Genomic DNA, 18,179 nt, shown 5'->3' on the forward strand with positions numbered 1-18,179 from the left:
TTGAGCATCTTTATATGCCTAGCATTGTTCTAGATTTAGAATTAGAATATTAAATGGATAAGAAAATTCATGCTTTTGAAGAACTAATAAGTAGTGGGCTTCCTTTCTATATTGGGCTGAGTACTAAGGTATGTACACAGTCAGTCCTCCGTATTCCTGGATTCAGCATCTGTGGAGTCAGCCAACCCCGTATAGAAGATATTCGGGAAGAAAACCCCAGAAAGTTCCAAAAAGCTAAACTTGAATTTGCTACTTGCAGGGAACTATTTACATAGCATTTGCTATTACATAGCATTGCATTAGGTGTTTCAGGGGTAGTCTGGAAAGATTTCACATAGGAAATATGGAGATGCCATTTCTCTTGGTGCTTGAAGGATGTTACCATTTATCACATTTGTACTTGAAGTGGTCAGAAGCTCCAAAGCATAAAGGTGTATATCCTATTACGAGAGTAAAAGAGTCAGGTAGTCTCATATCACTGGTGTGGGTGAGAATTGATGTTGGAGGAAAAGCAGGATGGGTTAAAATACACCAAGTTCCTCCCTACTTCAGAGCTTTTGTATTAGCTCTTACCTTCTGTCCAGAGTGTATTTCTAGCTCTTCACATGGGTGACTAATTCTTTTTTTTCTTCAAGTCTCACTCAAATGTTTTCTTTTCAAAGTGGGCTTCTTTGACTTTTCTGACTCACCATAGGTAGTTCCCATTTCTCTCCTTCCCCATTTTCTCTATCTCATCACCTTCTTTATGTTGACAACATTTTTTCCCAATCTTCATTTGTGTATGGGTTTATCATTCAGTTTCCCCATTAGAATGTTAGCTCCCTGATGGTCAGGGACCGTGATGTATCTTGTTCACCACTGGATCCTCAGTTTCTTGGTGTAGTTCCTCATACATAATGGGCACTCAAGAATTTGTTGAATGAAGCAGTAAAGCTTTTTGAGAAAGTGGGTAATCAGATTTGCCTTTTTTAAAAGAAGATCTAAGATGAAATCCTTCTTTTGCCACTTATTAGATATATGACTTGGAATAGTTATTTTGATTTTCTTATCTATAAAGTAGAATTAATAATACCCATGGGATTGTGGTATTGTAATGATTATATGAGTACCTGAATCATGGTAAACACTAAGTAAAAGTTATGTCTTCATCATCATCGTTATTTTTAATGAAGATTGAAGGGGGCATGTTTCCTTTTTTTTTTCTCTCTCTCTCTCCCGTCATTCACAGTTGCTCATTTTAGGTCTTTTACTCAAGCAAAATTAATGTTTAATTATGGACTCAAAGTGAGGTTGATAAGTAACATGGTTTGAAATATCCTTAGCATTTTTGTGGTTTACGTAGGACTGAACCAAGTTTTAAGTCAGCAAGCAAACCAGGAGATCAGCCCACTGGACAGTATGATTCAAAGACTACAACAGGAGCAAGACCTGAGACGTTCTGGTGAAGCAGGTATCAGTAATACCAGCCGTTTAAGTAGAGGTAAGCAGTGATTCTTAAGTGAAATATTTAAAAAATTGAAGCAGTCTAAACCTACAGCAGTAGAGAAGCAATTAAACAAATATGGTAAATCCATTATGTGAAATATTAGGCTGCCAAAATGATCATGGTTTTGAAGAATATTTAATGACCTAAAAAAATATTCTTAATATAAGGTTTCACACTATGGATAATGAGTTTATTAATGTATATATTCTTCCAAATCTCCTATAATAAACCTGAATAATTTAGAAAAATGTTAAAAATAAATTTATTCAATAATTTATGGAATACATTCAAAGCTACATTCTCGAACATCTCACCATCCTTAATGTTGTATATTACTAAACTTTAGAGAAAATTTATGAACCATAAATGTCCTTGGGTTTGTGTCTGTTTTTGCTTCTTACATAGTTTTCCCAAAAATACACAGTGGGCAATTTTTTTTTAAGTAATATTAGGTTTTACATCTTTGGAGCTTAACAGTCCATAGTCATGATTCATTCATTAACTTATCTAGTCAACTGAATAGCCATGTTCTGTTTTCATAAAGCTTTTGCTTGTGGTTTAGCTCCTAATTTGGTGATGTGATTATTTGCCACAGCACTGTGAAGTTTCATGTGGAAGACAGTATGGATTTTTTTCCCCCTGGTGTGTTTGTGTGTGTGTGTGTGTGTGTGTGTGTGTGTGTGTCTGTGTCTGTGTGTCTGTGTGTGTGTTTCCTGTTAGAAGCTAATGGAGAAGTGTGTCTAAATAGAACTATTAATTTTTTCACTTAGGCTCTACAAGTTCTACCTCAGAGGTTCATTCACCACCTAATGTAGGACTAAGGCGTAGTGGTCAAATCGAAGGTGTACGGCAAATGCATAGTAATGCACCAAGAAGTGAAATAGCCACAGAGCGGGATCTTGTAGCTTGGAGTCGAAGGGTGGTAGTACCTGAACTATCAGCTGGTGTAGCCAGGTAAGGAAGGGGAATTATGAATTTTTATGTACCACAGTTGTTTGTATTCATTTTGAATTACAGTCTTCAGAGTACCTTTTTAGCTCTAATTTGTTTTAAGTTTATCTGCAGAGCTAATGTTTTAAACTATTCATGACTCTGGAGAAAAGTTAAATTTCAGTATATGTCCCTTTCTAGGATGATTCATGTAAATGATATGGGGGGAGTGTTAAGGTGAATGGGGGGGGATTATAAATCTGGCTTGAACAAATATGAGATTTTACTGAGTAGCATATTTAAATCTTAGTTTGTCTTGTTTAACTGTATCTTAAAACACATTCATAGTTAGTTATAATTTATTTTTCTGTGGATTTTACGAATCATTCATACCACATCATTCAGAGGCATAGTGAAAATACATTATTTACTGGTAATAGATTATATAAGTATTTTAAAATATTTTTTATACTTAAAAGTATACATATGTAAATTAAAAAGTATTGATTTATGTAATCCTATTCTAAAGGTCATTGCTATGAGGGACATTTATATCCAATTCCTTTTGATTCTTTATTAATGAAATACTCATGAATGAGGTCCATATGAACCCCAACTAATACTGACTATATATTATAATACTGTACTATAACAAAAAACATAGGAAGATCAAATTTGATTTTAGGATTTCCTAGTTCTTAAAAGATAAGAGTAATTATATGATTAAAAATATTTGTAATCTGAATGTTTATATATATTATGCTTTTTTGATTGGACAACACTCAAATTTGTGTTAGGTTTTAGCATTATACACCTAAAGCTTGAATTTGAACCATAACTTTATCTGATGACAAATATACCCAGATGTTCTTTAGCTGTGTTCCTGTCTACTTTTTAATTCTAATGTTAAGGTTTGAAGAGGGTGCAATAAATAATACCCATCATTTTAAAAATAGTTCTGAAGGAGTAAAAAATAACACAAAAGAGTAAGACAGGAAATGAGCATATTTTATTATTCATACGGCTGTGAAGAACGTGACTTTTATCTGCATGAACGTGTGCTTCCTAATACTGAACCCCAGCAAAAGGTACCACTGGGCCACGGTGTTTCTCCCCATGTGAGGCAGCTGGTTTGCTTCTTTAAAGTGCAGAGAAGAATGTATACATGGCAAACAGGGCATAGAACTGGGCCATACTAAGCTGGATTTTCCTTCTAGAGCATCCTAATTAATTAGTTCACTCCTCCTCCCCTAGACAAGAATGAGTAAGGAGGTGAAAAGCGTCCAGGAGTGGGTTGCTCGTTGGTGGTGGAGGTCCCTGCACATGGAACAGTGGGGAAGATTTGTTTCTCTCCAGATATTCGTCACCTTTTTATCTCTCTCTCTTTGAGCTTGACCATTGAGCGTATGGTCCAGCGAGGCTGTGGCCATTACTTCAAAGGGTATTCGGCCTTCCTGGGGCTTTGCATTAAAATTAAATCCAATCCCATAGCCAACAAAGGATTAATATCTATTATATATAAAGAACTCTCAAAACTCAGCAGTAAACAAAGCAATCCAATTAGAAAATTGGGCAAAAGCTATGAATAGACATTTCATCAAAGAGTATATACAGATGGCAAATAAGCACATGAAAAGATACTCAACATCATTAGCCATTAGGGAAACGCAAATTAAAACTTCAGTGAAATAATCTATGTACCTATCAGAATGGCTGAAATACAATGACAGCACCAAATGCTGGGACGGGTGTGGAGAAACTGGATCCCCCATGCATTGCTGGTGGGAATGTAAAATGGTGCAGCCACTCCGGAAAAGAGTTTGGCATCTTTTTAAAAACCTAAACATAGGACTATCATATGATCCACTGATTGCACTGTTTGGGGATTTATCCCAAAGAAATTAAACTTATTTTCACACAAAAACCTGTACACAAATGTGTAGCAGCTTTATTCGTAATAGCCAAAACCTAGAAACAACCCAGATGTCCTTCAGTGGGTGTATGATTAAACAAACTATGGTATTTCCACACCATAGAATAAGACTGCATTAAACAGGAACGACCTGTTGATACACAACTTGATTGAATCTTCAGGGAATTACAGTGAGCAACCAGTCTCAAAGGTTATGTATTAATCCATTTATGGACTACTCTTGAAATGACAAAAGTATAGAGATGGAGAACAGATTGGTGGTTGCTAGACATTGTGAAGAGGAAGGGCTGAGGAGGAGAAGAAGGTGGCTATGATCATTAAAAGAGCACCGCAAGGGACCTTTGTGGTAATGGAAATGTTCTTTCTGTATCTTCACTGGGCCAATGGATACACAAACGTACACATGTGATAAACTCGGAGAGAACTAAATACAACCACACACACATGAGTGGAAGTAAAACTGGGGAGCTCTGAATATCAGTGGGTAGTATCAATATCCAGATCCAGGTTATGATGTTGTACTATAGTTGTGCAAGATACTACCATAGGGGGAAGCTAGGTAAAGGACACAAGGAACCTCTTTGTATTATTTCTTAGAACTGTATGTGAACATACAGTTATCTCAGAAAAAAACAGAGAACATAGTTATCTCAATAAAAAAGTTTAATTAAAAAAAAACAAATGAAGAACAAACAAAATTAAATCCAAGGGCATTCTTTTCACAAGATTCAAGTTCACTCATTTCCATTCAGAATCTTGACCAGCCTCATTAGAGATTCTGCAATTAAGTATAAAATGACAACATTGATATACCCAAGTAATAAAATGTCAACATTATAGAGCTCTTCCAGGTTCGAATATTAACTCCCTTCCAACTGTGATATCTCCAGGGAAAAATTAAAGTTCAAAGATTAAATACCCTTCCAGTTCAAAAACCTTAAAGTCTTAAGGAATTAAAATTTTTTAAGAATTCTCTTGTCCTTGTGAGTTCAGGTTCCATGAAGTTAAAGTTCACAGTTAATGTTCCTCAAAACTTCTGTTGCTCAAATTCTGCTTGATACCTGGATAGAGTTGAAGTTTTTTCAGTGGCTGAAGCCTGACCTGCCTTTCACTGGAGAGAATGTAGTTCTTTCAGGGCTTCGGGAGTTAATGTTAGCTCTACCTCAAGGGTCTGTTGTGCCTTATTATTTTTTTTAAAAATTCCAGCTATCTGTATTGCATATAAGATTATCACAGCGTAAGCCCAACACTGACGTAAGTTTTGAAGAATAAATAAATTCTGTTTTTAATCCTTGGAGCAGTTACCTTAGGAGTAACCGTGTTCCCAGATCCTAAAACTTTATTTGCCAAAGACAATAGTAGAAACGGTAGTATCTAGTTCAAGTGGACAGAGTCTGTCTTTCCAGTATTCCAGTCATTTAATGCTCAATGTCCAGAGCTCACAATCTATGAAATTAAACTCAGAAATCTTTATCACATGCCTCATCTGAAAAGAAGGCATCAGAAGTAACATCCCCTCGCTGATACCTAACATTCCCTTTGGGGAGAAATCAGTTATAAACATTACAGATTATATGTGGCTTTTAATTCTCTTTCAGTAGGCAAGAAGAATGGAGAACTGCAAAGGGAGAAGAAGAAATAAAGACTTACAGATCAGAAGAGAAAAGAAAACACTTCACAGTTCCAAAAGAGAATAAAATGCCCACTGTCTCCAAGGTAAATAGTAATTACTTAGATGTTTAATATTTGCTTCATAAGTACAGTGACCATTTTGTAATTAAACATGTTAATATTGTAGACAGGATATTTAACTAGTGAAATAAAGTTAACATAGCTAATTCTCGATTATCTTTGGATTATCTTTAATATTACATTTCCTACTTTCTAGCATACCTTTTCCCCAAATGCCAATTGTAATATGCCTGTTAAATCTAATAAATTACACCTTAAGCCTAAGCAAGATCTTTTTTTTAGTTCTGCCATTGATGGCACACTGTAAAACAGTGTTCTGGTTTTATTTTGTCCTACACTTTTTTTTTTTTTTTACTGTTTTGCACCTATTTGTTATTGCAGGTAATTAAGACAGCTGTGCTGCTATAAATAATAGTTCTCATTTTCTCCATTAAGATAGGTAAATTGTCCCTACTAGTTTGCCCTGTTGGTTTGTCTGTCATCCTACTCTGGAAAAACTTTTCAGTCCAGTGGATTTCAACTGGTTATGCCCTAATCTGGCAGAGATATGTACTTAACCTTCTTGAGTGTCAAGGGTTGACTGGTCTCTAGACCCAGCTTTGTGCTCCTTCCTCTTATTTGAGTTCCTCAGACCTTCTAAAGTAGTTTCCTTTATTACAGCTACCTTTTCTGACTATTCAAGTAGTCCTTTGCAATTATTTTATGTTTTCCTTTACTAAGGGTATCATACCTTGGCATCAGTAGGACCCTACACTGCTACAGTTTCTGTTAGTATAATCTGAAATAATCTTTTCATTTTTAGGTTTTTGTTGTTGGTGGTGGTGGTGGTTTTTTTCATGGTGGCTGGAAAGCATACTCTTTTTTGGGTATCCTTGGCTCTGAATCCAAGGATGTGGGGACATAATTCATATAATGATTGTGAGCTTCTATTGGCTCCCACTTTTATGGATGGAATATGGTAATATCTGTAAAAATTAAAAGGATGTGCTTATCTTTTAATCCAGTAGTGGTACTTCGAAGACTATTTTTTTAGAAAGAAAAGAATTGATGTGAATGTATATACTTGTGTCTGCATGCAGATATTTATAGTGTCTCTGGTGGCAAAAACTGGAATAACTTTAGTGTTTATTGGTGGACGAAAGGTAGGATGTCATGACATATATATACCCATGGAATACTCTACAGCTTTTTAAAGAAATGAGTTAGAGCTCACTCCGTTGCCTTGGAGAAACGTTCATGATGTATTTGTTAAGTGAAAAAAAGCAAGTGGGACAGTAGTGTTATAACATACAAAAAACATTTGTTTTTCAAATTTTATGAGACTGGAGAAAGGTTTGAAAGCACCTCCTGTTGATAATCACAGATGTAGAAGTTATGAGATGCTACCTTTCATCTCAGAGTTGCATTATTTTTTTCCCTCTAATAGTAGAGGGTACTAACTGTGCAGGGGGGTTGTATAAATTAATACAAAAAAAACTGTTTAGAAAGCAATTATAAAGTTGATTTTTGATAATAGGTTTGGTCCCCAAATTATAGTGCCTTAAATTTACTTAATTTCTCTTAAATATTTATTTATTCCCCTTGAGGGAAATGTATTTCTCTCAGATTTAAAAGCCTCGGTAGGTGGTCAAGATCTGGTTTGATGCCCTCTGTGTTGAGAACTGAAGCTCTAAATATTTCTGATTTTCTTATGTGTGAATTTGACTTCATGCCTCAAGATGTCAGCATTTTCATATAAGGCTGCAAGATGGAAGATCATATCAGTGAGGAAGTTGCAGAGGGTACATATGCTCTCCTGAGGAAGGTTTTTTGAAGTTGTTCTGCAACATTGTGCCAGATATCCCATTGACCAGAATTTAGTCACATGAAATTCTGACAATGAAAATTTCATTTTCTGTGCAAGAAGCGGGGAACAGATGTTGGTTGACAACCAGCTTTTTCTTACGCATTATATATTAAGGCATTAAAAACATGTTCTTTGACTTGGAATTTATTCTAATGAAATGCAAAATCGTGGATAAAGCTTTACAAAATGAAACAAAAAGCAATTTTTAATGAAATAGATTTGTGTAGATAAATAATATTTAAATGAAAGAAGCAAGATCCATTACATTCTTAACAATAAATTACTCAAAGCTTATGAGATTATAGTTGAATATTATTTCCTTTTTTACATATTTTCCCAAATTTTTGCAAAATTACAGAACCCTTCAGTAATTCTTTTAAAGAGAATCTGTGTGGAGTAAATCTTGTATCCTTGTATGTGAAAATGTCTTTTATTTCACTTGGCTTTTACAAGTTAACAGCCTCAGCAAGCGTAGAGGTAAAGTGCAGGGAAGAAGTGACAAGACTGTGGGGAGGGAACTGGAGAGTGGAGGTGATGGAGAGACAGAGACTGGTTGAACTCAGGTTTGCAGTATTATAGGTCTTGAGGTACACAGCCCCATCCCCCCATACACATACAGAATCTTTTTTAGGAGACAAGGCAAGACCTAGATTTTTTCTTTTTCCCTCCCTTCCCAAGTGCCACCCAATACACTTGTGAAACCAGAGCCAAACATACTCAGATATTCAACACAGCATATTATTCTGAGAGAGATAAGAGAGGATATTGGAAACATGATGTAGCAGCAAGCTGTTTTGGAGAGGGTTCTGTTGGAGAAATTGGGATGAAACATCTTGTCTTTGAAATGGAGAACTCAATGGATGGGTTGAATAGAGGAATACAAAACACTGAAAAATAAGTTAACAAGCTGGAATGTCAAGTTGAAGAACTCTTGAGAATGCATCAACAAGGGATAAATTGATGGAGAGAATGAGGGAAAGGTGAAAAACATGTATGTGTATGTTTATGTAATGTGTATGTTGTATACACAGAGAGATTAGAAGTACATAGTAAAAAAAAAAAAAAAAAGCTTTATTTGGTAAGAGTCTTCAAAGAAGAAAAAATATACAGACGGAGAAAAGAGTTGGAAAAATGATCCAGAATTTCCTAGAATTAATCTCTAGCTGAGCAAATGCATAGCATGCCAACTAGAATAAGGAAAAAAGAATACAAAATTAAAAAATTTAAAACCTCAATTAAGCACATTATAGTAAGATTTGAAAATATCTAAAACAGAGAGTATTCTGAAAGTTTCTGGAGAGAAAAAGGGAACCACATGAACTTGAACTTGACTGATATTAGGCTTTGTTGTTAACAAAATGGATTCCACTGAGCACCCTACAGCCAGAAGAGTTAAGAGGAAATTAAAGAATCAACACCCACATTAGGAAAATTGTCTGCAACCCCAACACAGTCGTGTTTTTGCTGATTTCTTACTGGAATGGTGACAACGTGCTGGAGCCAAGTGCTAATGTGCGGTGGTTCAAGGGATGGAAAGTCACCCATAAGGATGGCACTGCCAGTGGAACCATGCGGCTTAAAACTCTGAATGGCATCCTGCCACCGACTTGTCTAATGGACAAGCCCTTGGTGCCTGCCCCTCCAGGTAGTATTGGTACTGTCCCTGTGGGCCAGTTGCAGACTGGGGTTCTCAAATCTGGCATGTGATCACCTTTGCTTCAGTCGTCATTACAGCTGAAGTTTAAAAAAAAAACTGTTGCAGTGCACGTGAAGCCTTGGGTGAAGCTCTTCTGAGACAATGTAGACCTCAGTGTCAAGAACGTGTCTGTCAGAGCTGCTAGCCATAATAGCTTTGTGGTTCCTGACAGCAAAAATAACCCATGAATGATGGAAGCAGCCAGCTTCACAGCTCAAGGGATTATCCTGAGCCATCCAAGCTAAGTCAATGCTGGCTGTGCACCCGTTCTGGATTGTACCACAGCTCAGCTCACACAGCTTGCAGGGTTGCTGACCTGAAGGAGAAGATTGGTCACTGTTCTGGGAAGGGGCTTCTGGAAGATGGCCTCAAATTCTTGAAAGGTGGTGGTGCTGCCTGCCACTGTTAGGTTCCTGGCAAGCCCCCTTGTGTGTTGAGAGCTCCTCTGACTGTCGCTTTGCTGTTCGTGACATGAGACAGGCAGTTGCTATCGGTGTCGTCAGATCAGTGGACAAGAAGGCAGCTGGAGCTGGCAAGGTCACCATGTCTGCCCAGAAAGCTCAGAAGGCTAAATGAACATTATCGCCAGTACCGGGTACCCCAGTCTTAACCAGTGGTGGAAGAACTGTCTCGGGACTGTTTGTCTCGATCAGCCATTTAAGCTGAATAGTAAAAGACTGATGGATAACAATGCATCATAAAACCTTGAAGAAACAGAGAATGTTTTGTGGACCATTTGTTTTTCTGTATGTGGCAGTTTTAACTTATTAGTTTTTAAATCAGTACTTTTTAATGGAAACAACTTGACCAGAAATCTGTCACAGAATTTTGAGATCCATTAAAACAAAGTTAATGAGAAGACAGAAAAAAAAAAAGTGAGGATATAACTATAGGTTCAAAGGACTGAGGATATAACTAATAGGTTCAAAAATTATTTTCTGTCCACACTTTAAAGATAGTGTTCCTTTTTCTTATTGTATGATTTATTGCACGATATGTTGTATATATAAGTCTGATGTCAGTCTCTTTTTTCAAAGGTAATTTTTAGTATTTTCCTTCTATTTTTTTATATTCACAAGTTGGGTTTTTTTTTTTCAGGTGTAAATTATTCTTTTTGTTTAGTTTTTTCCGTCATATAACCATGTTGGACTTTCAGTTATTTTGATCAGTCTTAGTTGTTTTCTCATCTGCTGAAGAAGACTTTTTTCTCACATTTGCCTGCAGCAGAAGAGAGAGCTAGTCACCTGGTGTCCAAGTCTCATAGTGATCGGTTAGCTTTGTGATCACCATTTTGTTTTCTAGTTTGCCTCTGCCTTATTATGTATGCCTCCCAGTCTGTGGTCCTCTTTCTTATATCTGTTCTATAGGTTTGGCGTAAGTACAGGAGAGTTCAGTGTTAGGCTTAGTCTGTTATTATGAATCCTCATCAGAAAAAAAAGTTTTTATAACCTGTCAATCAGCAAGTGAATTTCAACATAGCATAAACCTGTGTTTTAACTTAATGTTAAGATATTTGAGGTGGTACTATAGTTTAGTCTACTTATGGGATATCTTAAATATGAATGGGTTTTTTATCATTAAAAAATACAACTTTTAGGGCTTCCCTGGTGGCGCATTGGTTGAGAGTCCGCCTGCCGATGCAGGGGACGCGGGTTCATGCCCCGATCCGGGAAGATCCCACATGCCGCAGAGCGGCTGGACCCGTGAGCCACAGCCACTGAGCCTGCGTGTCCGGAGCCTGTGCTCCACAATGGGAGAGGCCACAACAGTGAGAGGCCCGTGTACCGCCAAAAAAAAAAAAAAAAAAAAAAAAAAAACAACTTTTAAAGTAAAAGGTGTTCTTTAAGCATACTCCAAATAAATTTAATTTACTTTTTTCCAGAATCATACTCATGAACATTTCCTGGATCTTGGAGAATCCAAAAAGCAGCAAGCAAACCAACACAATTATCGTACGAGATCTGCATTGGAAGAGACTCCCAGACCTTCAGAAGAGATAGAAAATGGCACTAGTTCTTCAGATGTGAGAGCTCAGCACACTCATAGATTTCTGTTTCCATTTTTACTTGTTTTTTTTAATGTAACTTTTATTCTTTGCATTCATTGTTATATTTATAGATGTAGCTCAAACATGGTTTGTCTAGGTCTTAAAATGATAGTGATAGTTGAAGGACCGTAGTGTGTGTTCTGGGCATGGCACAGATATTCATAACCTCAAGTCCACAAAACAAATGCATGTGAATTAATTATTCCCATTTTGAGGGCTCTGAAGTTCAAAGATGTTTAGATTACACATTTACCTAACTATTAAATGGTAGAGCAGGGATTAAACGCACGTTCCTTTCACTCCAAAACCAAGTTTTTGAAATGGTACCATGAAGCTCTAGTCTGTAACTGTAACTGATCAATAGACATTTGACAATTTTTGGTTAGTTTTTAATCTCTGTACCAATTTATAGCTTTCTCAATGTAAATTTTAAAAATATTCCTTAGGTATAATTATTTCCATAAATATCATTGTCCCTACTAAATTATATATTCTTTCAGCAAAGGGAATCCATTTGCAGTCACAAATCAGTCTTACTTAGCAATTACAATGGTCTTCCTTCCCCTGTCGCACTCTCCCTATTACCCTTTCACTCACAGTTAAGTCAGAGACTCTATGATCTGAGATGTTGACAGCTACACATTTTTGAAGTCATGTTACATTTTGCAGTGTTAGACACGTGTGGGGATTCTCCACATATATTCTCTATGGACAGGGCAATATTAGCACAAACCGAGAGTATTCCAACCATAATTTAAAAGTAAGTCTCCAGCGTTTTCAGATCCTTGTATGGCCAGAACAAAACGATACATTCAGTCTGGCAAAAAAAGATAAAATATACTCATTATATAAACTTGACACATAACAATTTAGATATGCCACAGAATGTAAAATATATGTGTGCTATTTATTTGCATTATAAAATATTTATTTTTGAAAGATTTATAATATTACTCTTTTAAATATTAAGTTTCTATAAAATTTTAAAAATATTAATTCAGTTCAAAATGTATTTCCAGGTACGTCTGTTACGTAAGAAAATTCTACTAATTCTTTGATTTGTCTTCAAAACTAATTTGTTTATGCCTTAAATTTGTAGAGGAGAATAATAAGAAAAGAATATCACCTTTGGCACAATATATTAGTTAAAAATGAAAGAATCTGGGCTTCCCTGGTGGCGCAGTGGTTGAGAGTCCGCCTGCCGATGCAGGGGACATGGGTTCGTGCCCCGGTCCGGGAAGATCCCACATGCCGCGGAGCGGCTAGGCCCGTGAGCCATGGCCGCTGAGCCTGTGCGTCCGGAGCCTGTGCTCGGCAACGGGAGAGGCCACAACAGTGAGAGGCCCGCGTACCGCAAAAAAAAAAAAAAAAAAAAAAAAGAAAGAATCCTGGGTTTTTGGTTCAAATAATTTGTACTTCCATATAGTACCTTTTTATTTTGTATTTAGAATGTAGAATTATGTTTCTGTTCTCCCCCTTTAAAGAAGTAATATACTAAGAGTGGGAATAATCAGATCACTTGTTTAGATTTTTTTTTTTCAGTTATATTGAGCAAAGGTTAAATTTGCTCTGGATTTTGATCTTTTCATATTTGCCTAGTTTTCAAAGCCCTGTGGAATAGTTATGTAATACATTCTTCATTTTTAAGCCATCAAAACAGGAAAAAATTTCTCCCCAAGATATAACATTTAATTAGTAAAAAAATACATTTCATTATCCTTGTGAAAAATGATCTGGATGTGCCCAGCAGTTAGTAACACTGAACTGTTCTTGTGTAGAGTGGGGTCTAAGCTTTGAAGTAAAATGACATGAGTTCAAAATAGGCTTTGCTGCTTATTAATTGTTCTGCCTTGAGTAAATTTCTTAGCCTGTTTAAGCTTTAGTTTCTTTTATTTAAATGACTGATTCTTATCACCAGCACTGTTTGTCTAGATCAAATGGGATGATATATACAAAGTGCTTAGAACAGTTTCTGACATATACTAAAAGCTTAATGAATGTGAGCTGGTATTTTTATTGGAGCAAGATTTTGTGCCCCCCTCCCCCAAAAAAAACCCAATTTTTATAAAGAATATGGCTTCACAGGTAGTATCCTGTGTTAACCAGTGAATATTTACTAAAGAGAAATCAGAGTGTTTGGGTAGTTTTTAATCCTCTCCATTTGTATAAAATAATACCTGAGTTGGAATATCCTTTTTTTATATGATAAAGCTATTTTAATAATAATAATAAAAACATAAAAGTTCCTGAATTTAAGTTTCTCAATGCATCTATAGAAAAAGAAAACTTAAATTTTAAAAAAAGCCCAGGAAGTAAAGTTGATACCAAATATTAATTTGGTATCACCCAGTCTAGAAGATGTGTTATGAGGCTTTTTTAAAAAATGTTAATCCACCCAAGAGATTGCTCTGAATCCAGTATTAGTAAGTATTTTATCTTTGGATACACTTAATATTTGGATACATTCAAGAATTTTTGTATAGAAATATGAGGCCTGTGTTTTACAACTAACTTAAATCAGGTTTTAATATAAATATCCTAATATTCATACTATTAGATATCACTGATATTTTCTGTAATCATAGAATGTTATTCTGTAAAGCTATACAATAAAATATGTATTAACTATCTCTTAGGAAGGTGAAGTTGTTGCTGTCAGTGGTGGAACGTCCGAAGAGGAAGAGAGAGCATGGCATAGTGATGGCAGTTCTAGGTAATTTAATGAATTTTTATTCTTCCAAATGTAATGTAAATTCTTTAGAAAGCTGCCTTGATTCTTAATGTTAAATTCTTTTCTATCAGAAACATATTTCAGAGTCCCTTTGGTTTTAAAGTTGATCTTTCTTCAGAGTTTTTTTGTAGTTGTCCAAAATTTAGATTTCCTTTGACATGTTTTCGCTAGTAGAAAAAAATTTTTGGATATTGTAACTGGATCTACAGAATGATGCTTTTAACTTTTTCTTAGTTGATATTTTATCTTCTGAATGCTGTTATATTTGTAATACTGAACCACAAGCTAGCTTCATTACTGGCTTTGAGAAATATTTATGCATTAAATTATGAAAGTAATGAGATTTTGTAGAGTTAACTTGTTTTTAATGGAATTTGTTGAGTGCTAATAATATTTTCTTCCAGCAATGAGAATAAACTTTCCCTTATTCCTGTTGTTCCCACCCCATTTGATCACGTACGAGGATTCCTTCAGCTCCTTCTACTTGTGATTCACATTGTTACAGGGCTTAATGGCCTTGGCTGACCTTGGCGAGGTCTCAGTAGCAAGAAGTAGAGCCTTTGGGAATGGTAATTATGTTTAGCCCCTGATAGTTATTCCCTGGCAGAACTAGCTCTTAACATTGCCAAAGAAACCAAGAGCCTGTATTTAAGAATTCTTTACCTCTTTTTGTCATGGACTTCCCTATTTCCACAGTAGTTGCTCCCAGTAATGATATGCAAGTGTTCATTGTTATGTCTGGTGGTTTTCTGTATTTGAAAGAAGACAGTAGAAGAAAAACTCACTTTCTTTTGGCTCAGCAGTGGAAATAGAGTATAGGCATACATTGGTGATATCTCAGGTTTGACTCCAGACCACCACAATGAAGAGAATATTGCAGTAAAGCAAGTCATGTGAATTTTTGTTTTCCCAGTGCATATACAAGTTATGTTTACACTATACTGTAGTCTGTTAGGTGTGCAGTGGCATTACTTCTAAAAAATATAATTAAACATTTAAAAACAGCATTAATCTGAAAATAATACTATTGGGAAAGTGGCACCGATAGACTTGTTGCCACAGAGTTGCCACAAACCTTCAATTTGTAAAAAACACAATGTCTATGAAGCACAGTAAAAACAAGGTATGCCTGTATCTCAAACCATGAAACAACATAGAGGTTCTTGTTTTGAAAAAGCAGCATTGGAGTTGGGGAAATTGTTGTAAAGTACATAGACCTCTGGGGTTTGTAGTCCGTGCTGGTGGCAGCAGATTTTCTGTAAGAGCTGAGTGCTCCAGAGAGTAACAACAGTGAGTATTTGGCGAGTGCCATTTACAGTGACCATGGCTGGGGTTAGAGTAAATAAATGCTCCTAAGTTGAGGATAGCCTAGGTGGCTATTTGCCCTGCAGATGTGTTTCCACATATCCAGAGTAGTGTCAGAAATATTTTTTATTTAAGTTCTTCAAAATCATTTTACGTTTTAAAATGAAGTCATGAAATCATACTAGAAAACACCTTAATTATTTGATTCTTATCTGTGATGATTATTCTTAGGGAGATAATGGGTAAATTACCCATAAAGGACACTCGGACCAGAGGGACAAGGTAGTAGAATAAAACTCCAGAAAAATATGCCTTCAGTGTTATCAGCAATATGTTTAGAGGAGTGAGGATATACATCAGTAAATCTAGGCAACCTGATTATTGATTTTAACACAGTATAATTTAGATTCCATTAAGGTAATTATATTTATAAAACTATAAAATCAAGTAATGAAATATTCTCATGTACTAAAATTAAAACAGAAGATAACATAATTGGATTCTTTATTTTGCAACATCAGTTTAGTAAAACTTAGGTCTGTTGAAGGTGAACTGAAAAGAAAGCTTGAGTTTCCGGTGAGATACAGCCAATGGCAAACACGATTGGTAGTGATACATAAAATATTAGGCCTGTATTCTTCTGAATCTTACTTTGCTTTGAGGCATAAGATACACTTAGGGTGTACACTGGAGATGCCGTGCAAAGTTGGCAGGCTCAGTCTTCCCGCTGGGTAGGAGGACTTCTGGTCCTGCAGTTCGGTATCTAGCTACCATGAAGGCATCAGGGCTCTACCATGGGCGTTCCTGTGTCAGGGGGCCCACCTCCCCTCAAAACGGAATCCCTATGCTTCTTCCTCAGTGACAGTACCTCCTGTGCTATCTAGGGCTATCTTTCTGTTGTTGCTAGAATTGAGGAAAGTGATGCTGTGCTCCTCATTTTTGTATACTCCACAATATTTTGAACACGTGCAGCACTCAGAAATCTGTATGTTTGCTAAAATCATAGAAGGTACTTAAGTTCATTGTTTAACTAGCACTACGACCTTATTTATCTTAAAAATTTTTGGAGATACTTAAGTAAATTAAGCCTACAGACTTCTAAGAAACTATTTAGAAGATGAGTTGAAAGTTAGGAAATATTTTTAGTTCATTTAGTATGTACTGTTCTGTCATTACTTTTTATGATGATCTTTCTTTACGTTTTCATACAACAAAGTCTTAAAAGTGTATCTTGTCTGTGTATTTTTTAAATCTCTTCTTTCCTTCTAGTGACTACTCCAGTGATTATTCTGACTGGACAGCAGATGCAGGAATTAATCTGCAGCCACCAAAGAAAATTCCTAAGCATAAAACCAAGAAAGCAGAAAGCAGTTCAGATGAAGAAGAAGAATCTGAAAAACAGAAGCAAAAACAGATTAAAAAGGAAAGAAAGAAAGTAAATGAAGAAAAAGATGGACCAGTATCACCAAAGAAAAAGAAGCCCAAAGAAAGAAAACAAAAGGTTGATTTATATATATATATATATATATATATATATGTGTGTGTGTGTGTGTTTTCTATAAAAACAAAGCACGCATTTTAAAAGTGCAGCTGATGAATATAAACACTTTTCAGGTGTAAGAGCAAGTAATAGAAAAAACTCAGAAGTACGCAGTAGTAAAATAAAATATATTAAGATCTCTTTAGTTGCCTCAAGTTTTTAAATGTTTAGCATGTGAGAGTATGAACTTGTAGAATTACCATATTGTAAATATTGAGCACTTAATCGTATAACATGAGCAGATATTTTTCTTGAGACTCCAGTGGGATTTGTTTATTTATGTAAAAAAAATAGTGCTACAAAACACACAGTTTATTAGTCTTTTAATTGCCTTTACTTTTCAACCATCCTTACTGTTACTGCTGAAAATACTACTGTGGTAACAAGCCTTCATTAATTTACAGAGCATGTGAGCCATCACTAGTCCTTAGGTCAGTAGTACTGGTTTGATTACTACATCTTTAGTCTGTGGATACTTTGAGACAGATCAGAAAAAGCAAGAGATGAATGTTATGCGAATAATATCTGTTAGCTGTTACGGAGTCGGAATTCTTTAAAAACAAGAACTATTTAAATTTTGCTCTAAAGTAAATGAAATACAAGGGACACGTTTTGTATTCCCCAGAAGATTATAAATTCGAGGCACATTTGGTTAAACAAATGGAAGATTTTTTTAAAACCTCTGCCATTTTTAGAATCAAATAGAAGTTGTTATCTGTAGAATTAAATACTATACTAGGGAGACGGTAGGGTCTTTATCTTTAGAGAGCTTTGAAAAATTTTAGGACTACTTCTGTCTTAAGTGTTTATTTTATCTGCATCCATTGAGCACTTGTTTGTTTCAGCTTTATAATTATGGATTACTTTAATCTGCATTCCTCAGCCTACTATCCTTTTTGTCACCTCCTTTGCATTTGTCTAGGGGATATTTACCAAAGAGAGTACCACACATTAGCCACAATATTTCTCTTCT

General features: G+C 35.7%; 1 protein-coding gene across 3 annotated transcripts in view; it reads left to right on the forward strand.

Moving 5' to 3' along the window:
• The window catches only part of PHIP (pleckstrin homology domain interacting protein), a 128,018-nt gene that overhangs the window by 73,579 nt on the left and 36,260 nt on the right, over window positions 1-18,179 (forward strand). For 2 of the 3 annotated variants that reach the window (XM_032650798.1, XM_032650799.1), the window contains exons 18-23: window positions 1,343-1,480; window positions 2,257-2,440; window positions 5,948-6,065; window positions 11,466-11,606; window positions 14,267-14,343; window positions 16,936-17,167. In XM_032650798.1, coding sequence (XP_032506689.1) covers window positions 1,343-1,480; window positions 2,257-2,440; window positions 5,948-6,065; window positions 11,466-11,606; window positions 14,267-14,343; window positions 16,936-17,167 — 890 coding nt within the window. The remainder of the gene's footprint in view (window positions 1-1,342; window positions 1,481-2,256; window positions 2,441-5,947; window positions 6,066-11,465; window positions 11,607-14,266; window positions 14,344-16,935; window positions 17,168-18,179) is intronic. The other variant, XM_032650800.1, reaches the window with a different exon arrangement.

Source organism: Phocoena sinus, chromosome 12 (genome assembly GCF_008692025.1).
Source record: "Phocoena sinus isolate mPhoSin1 chromosome 12, mPhoSin1.pri, whole genome shotgun sequence".
NCBI classification, from domain to species: Eukaryota; Metazoa; Chordata; class Mammalia; order Artiodactyla; family Phocoenidae; genus Phocoena; species Phocoena sinus.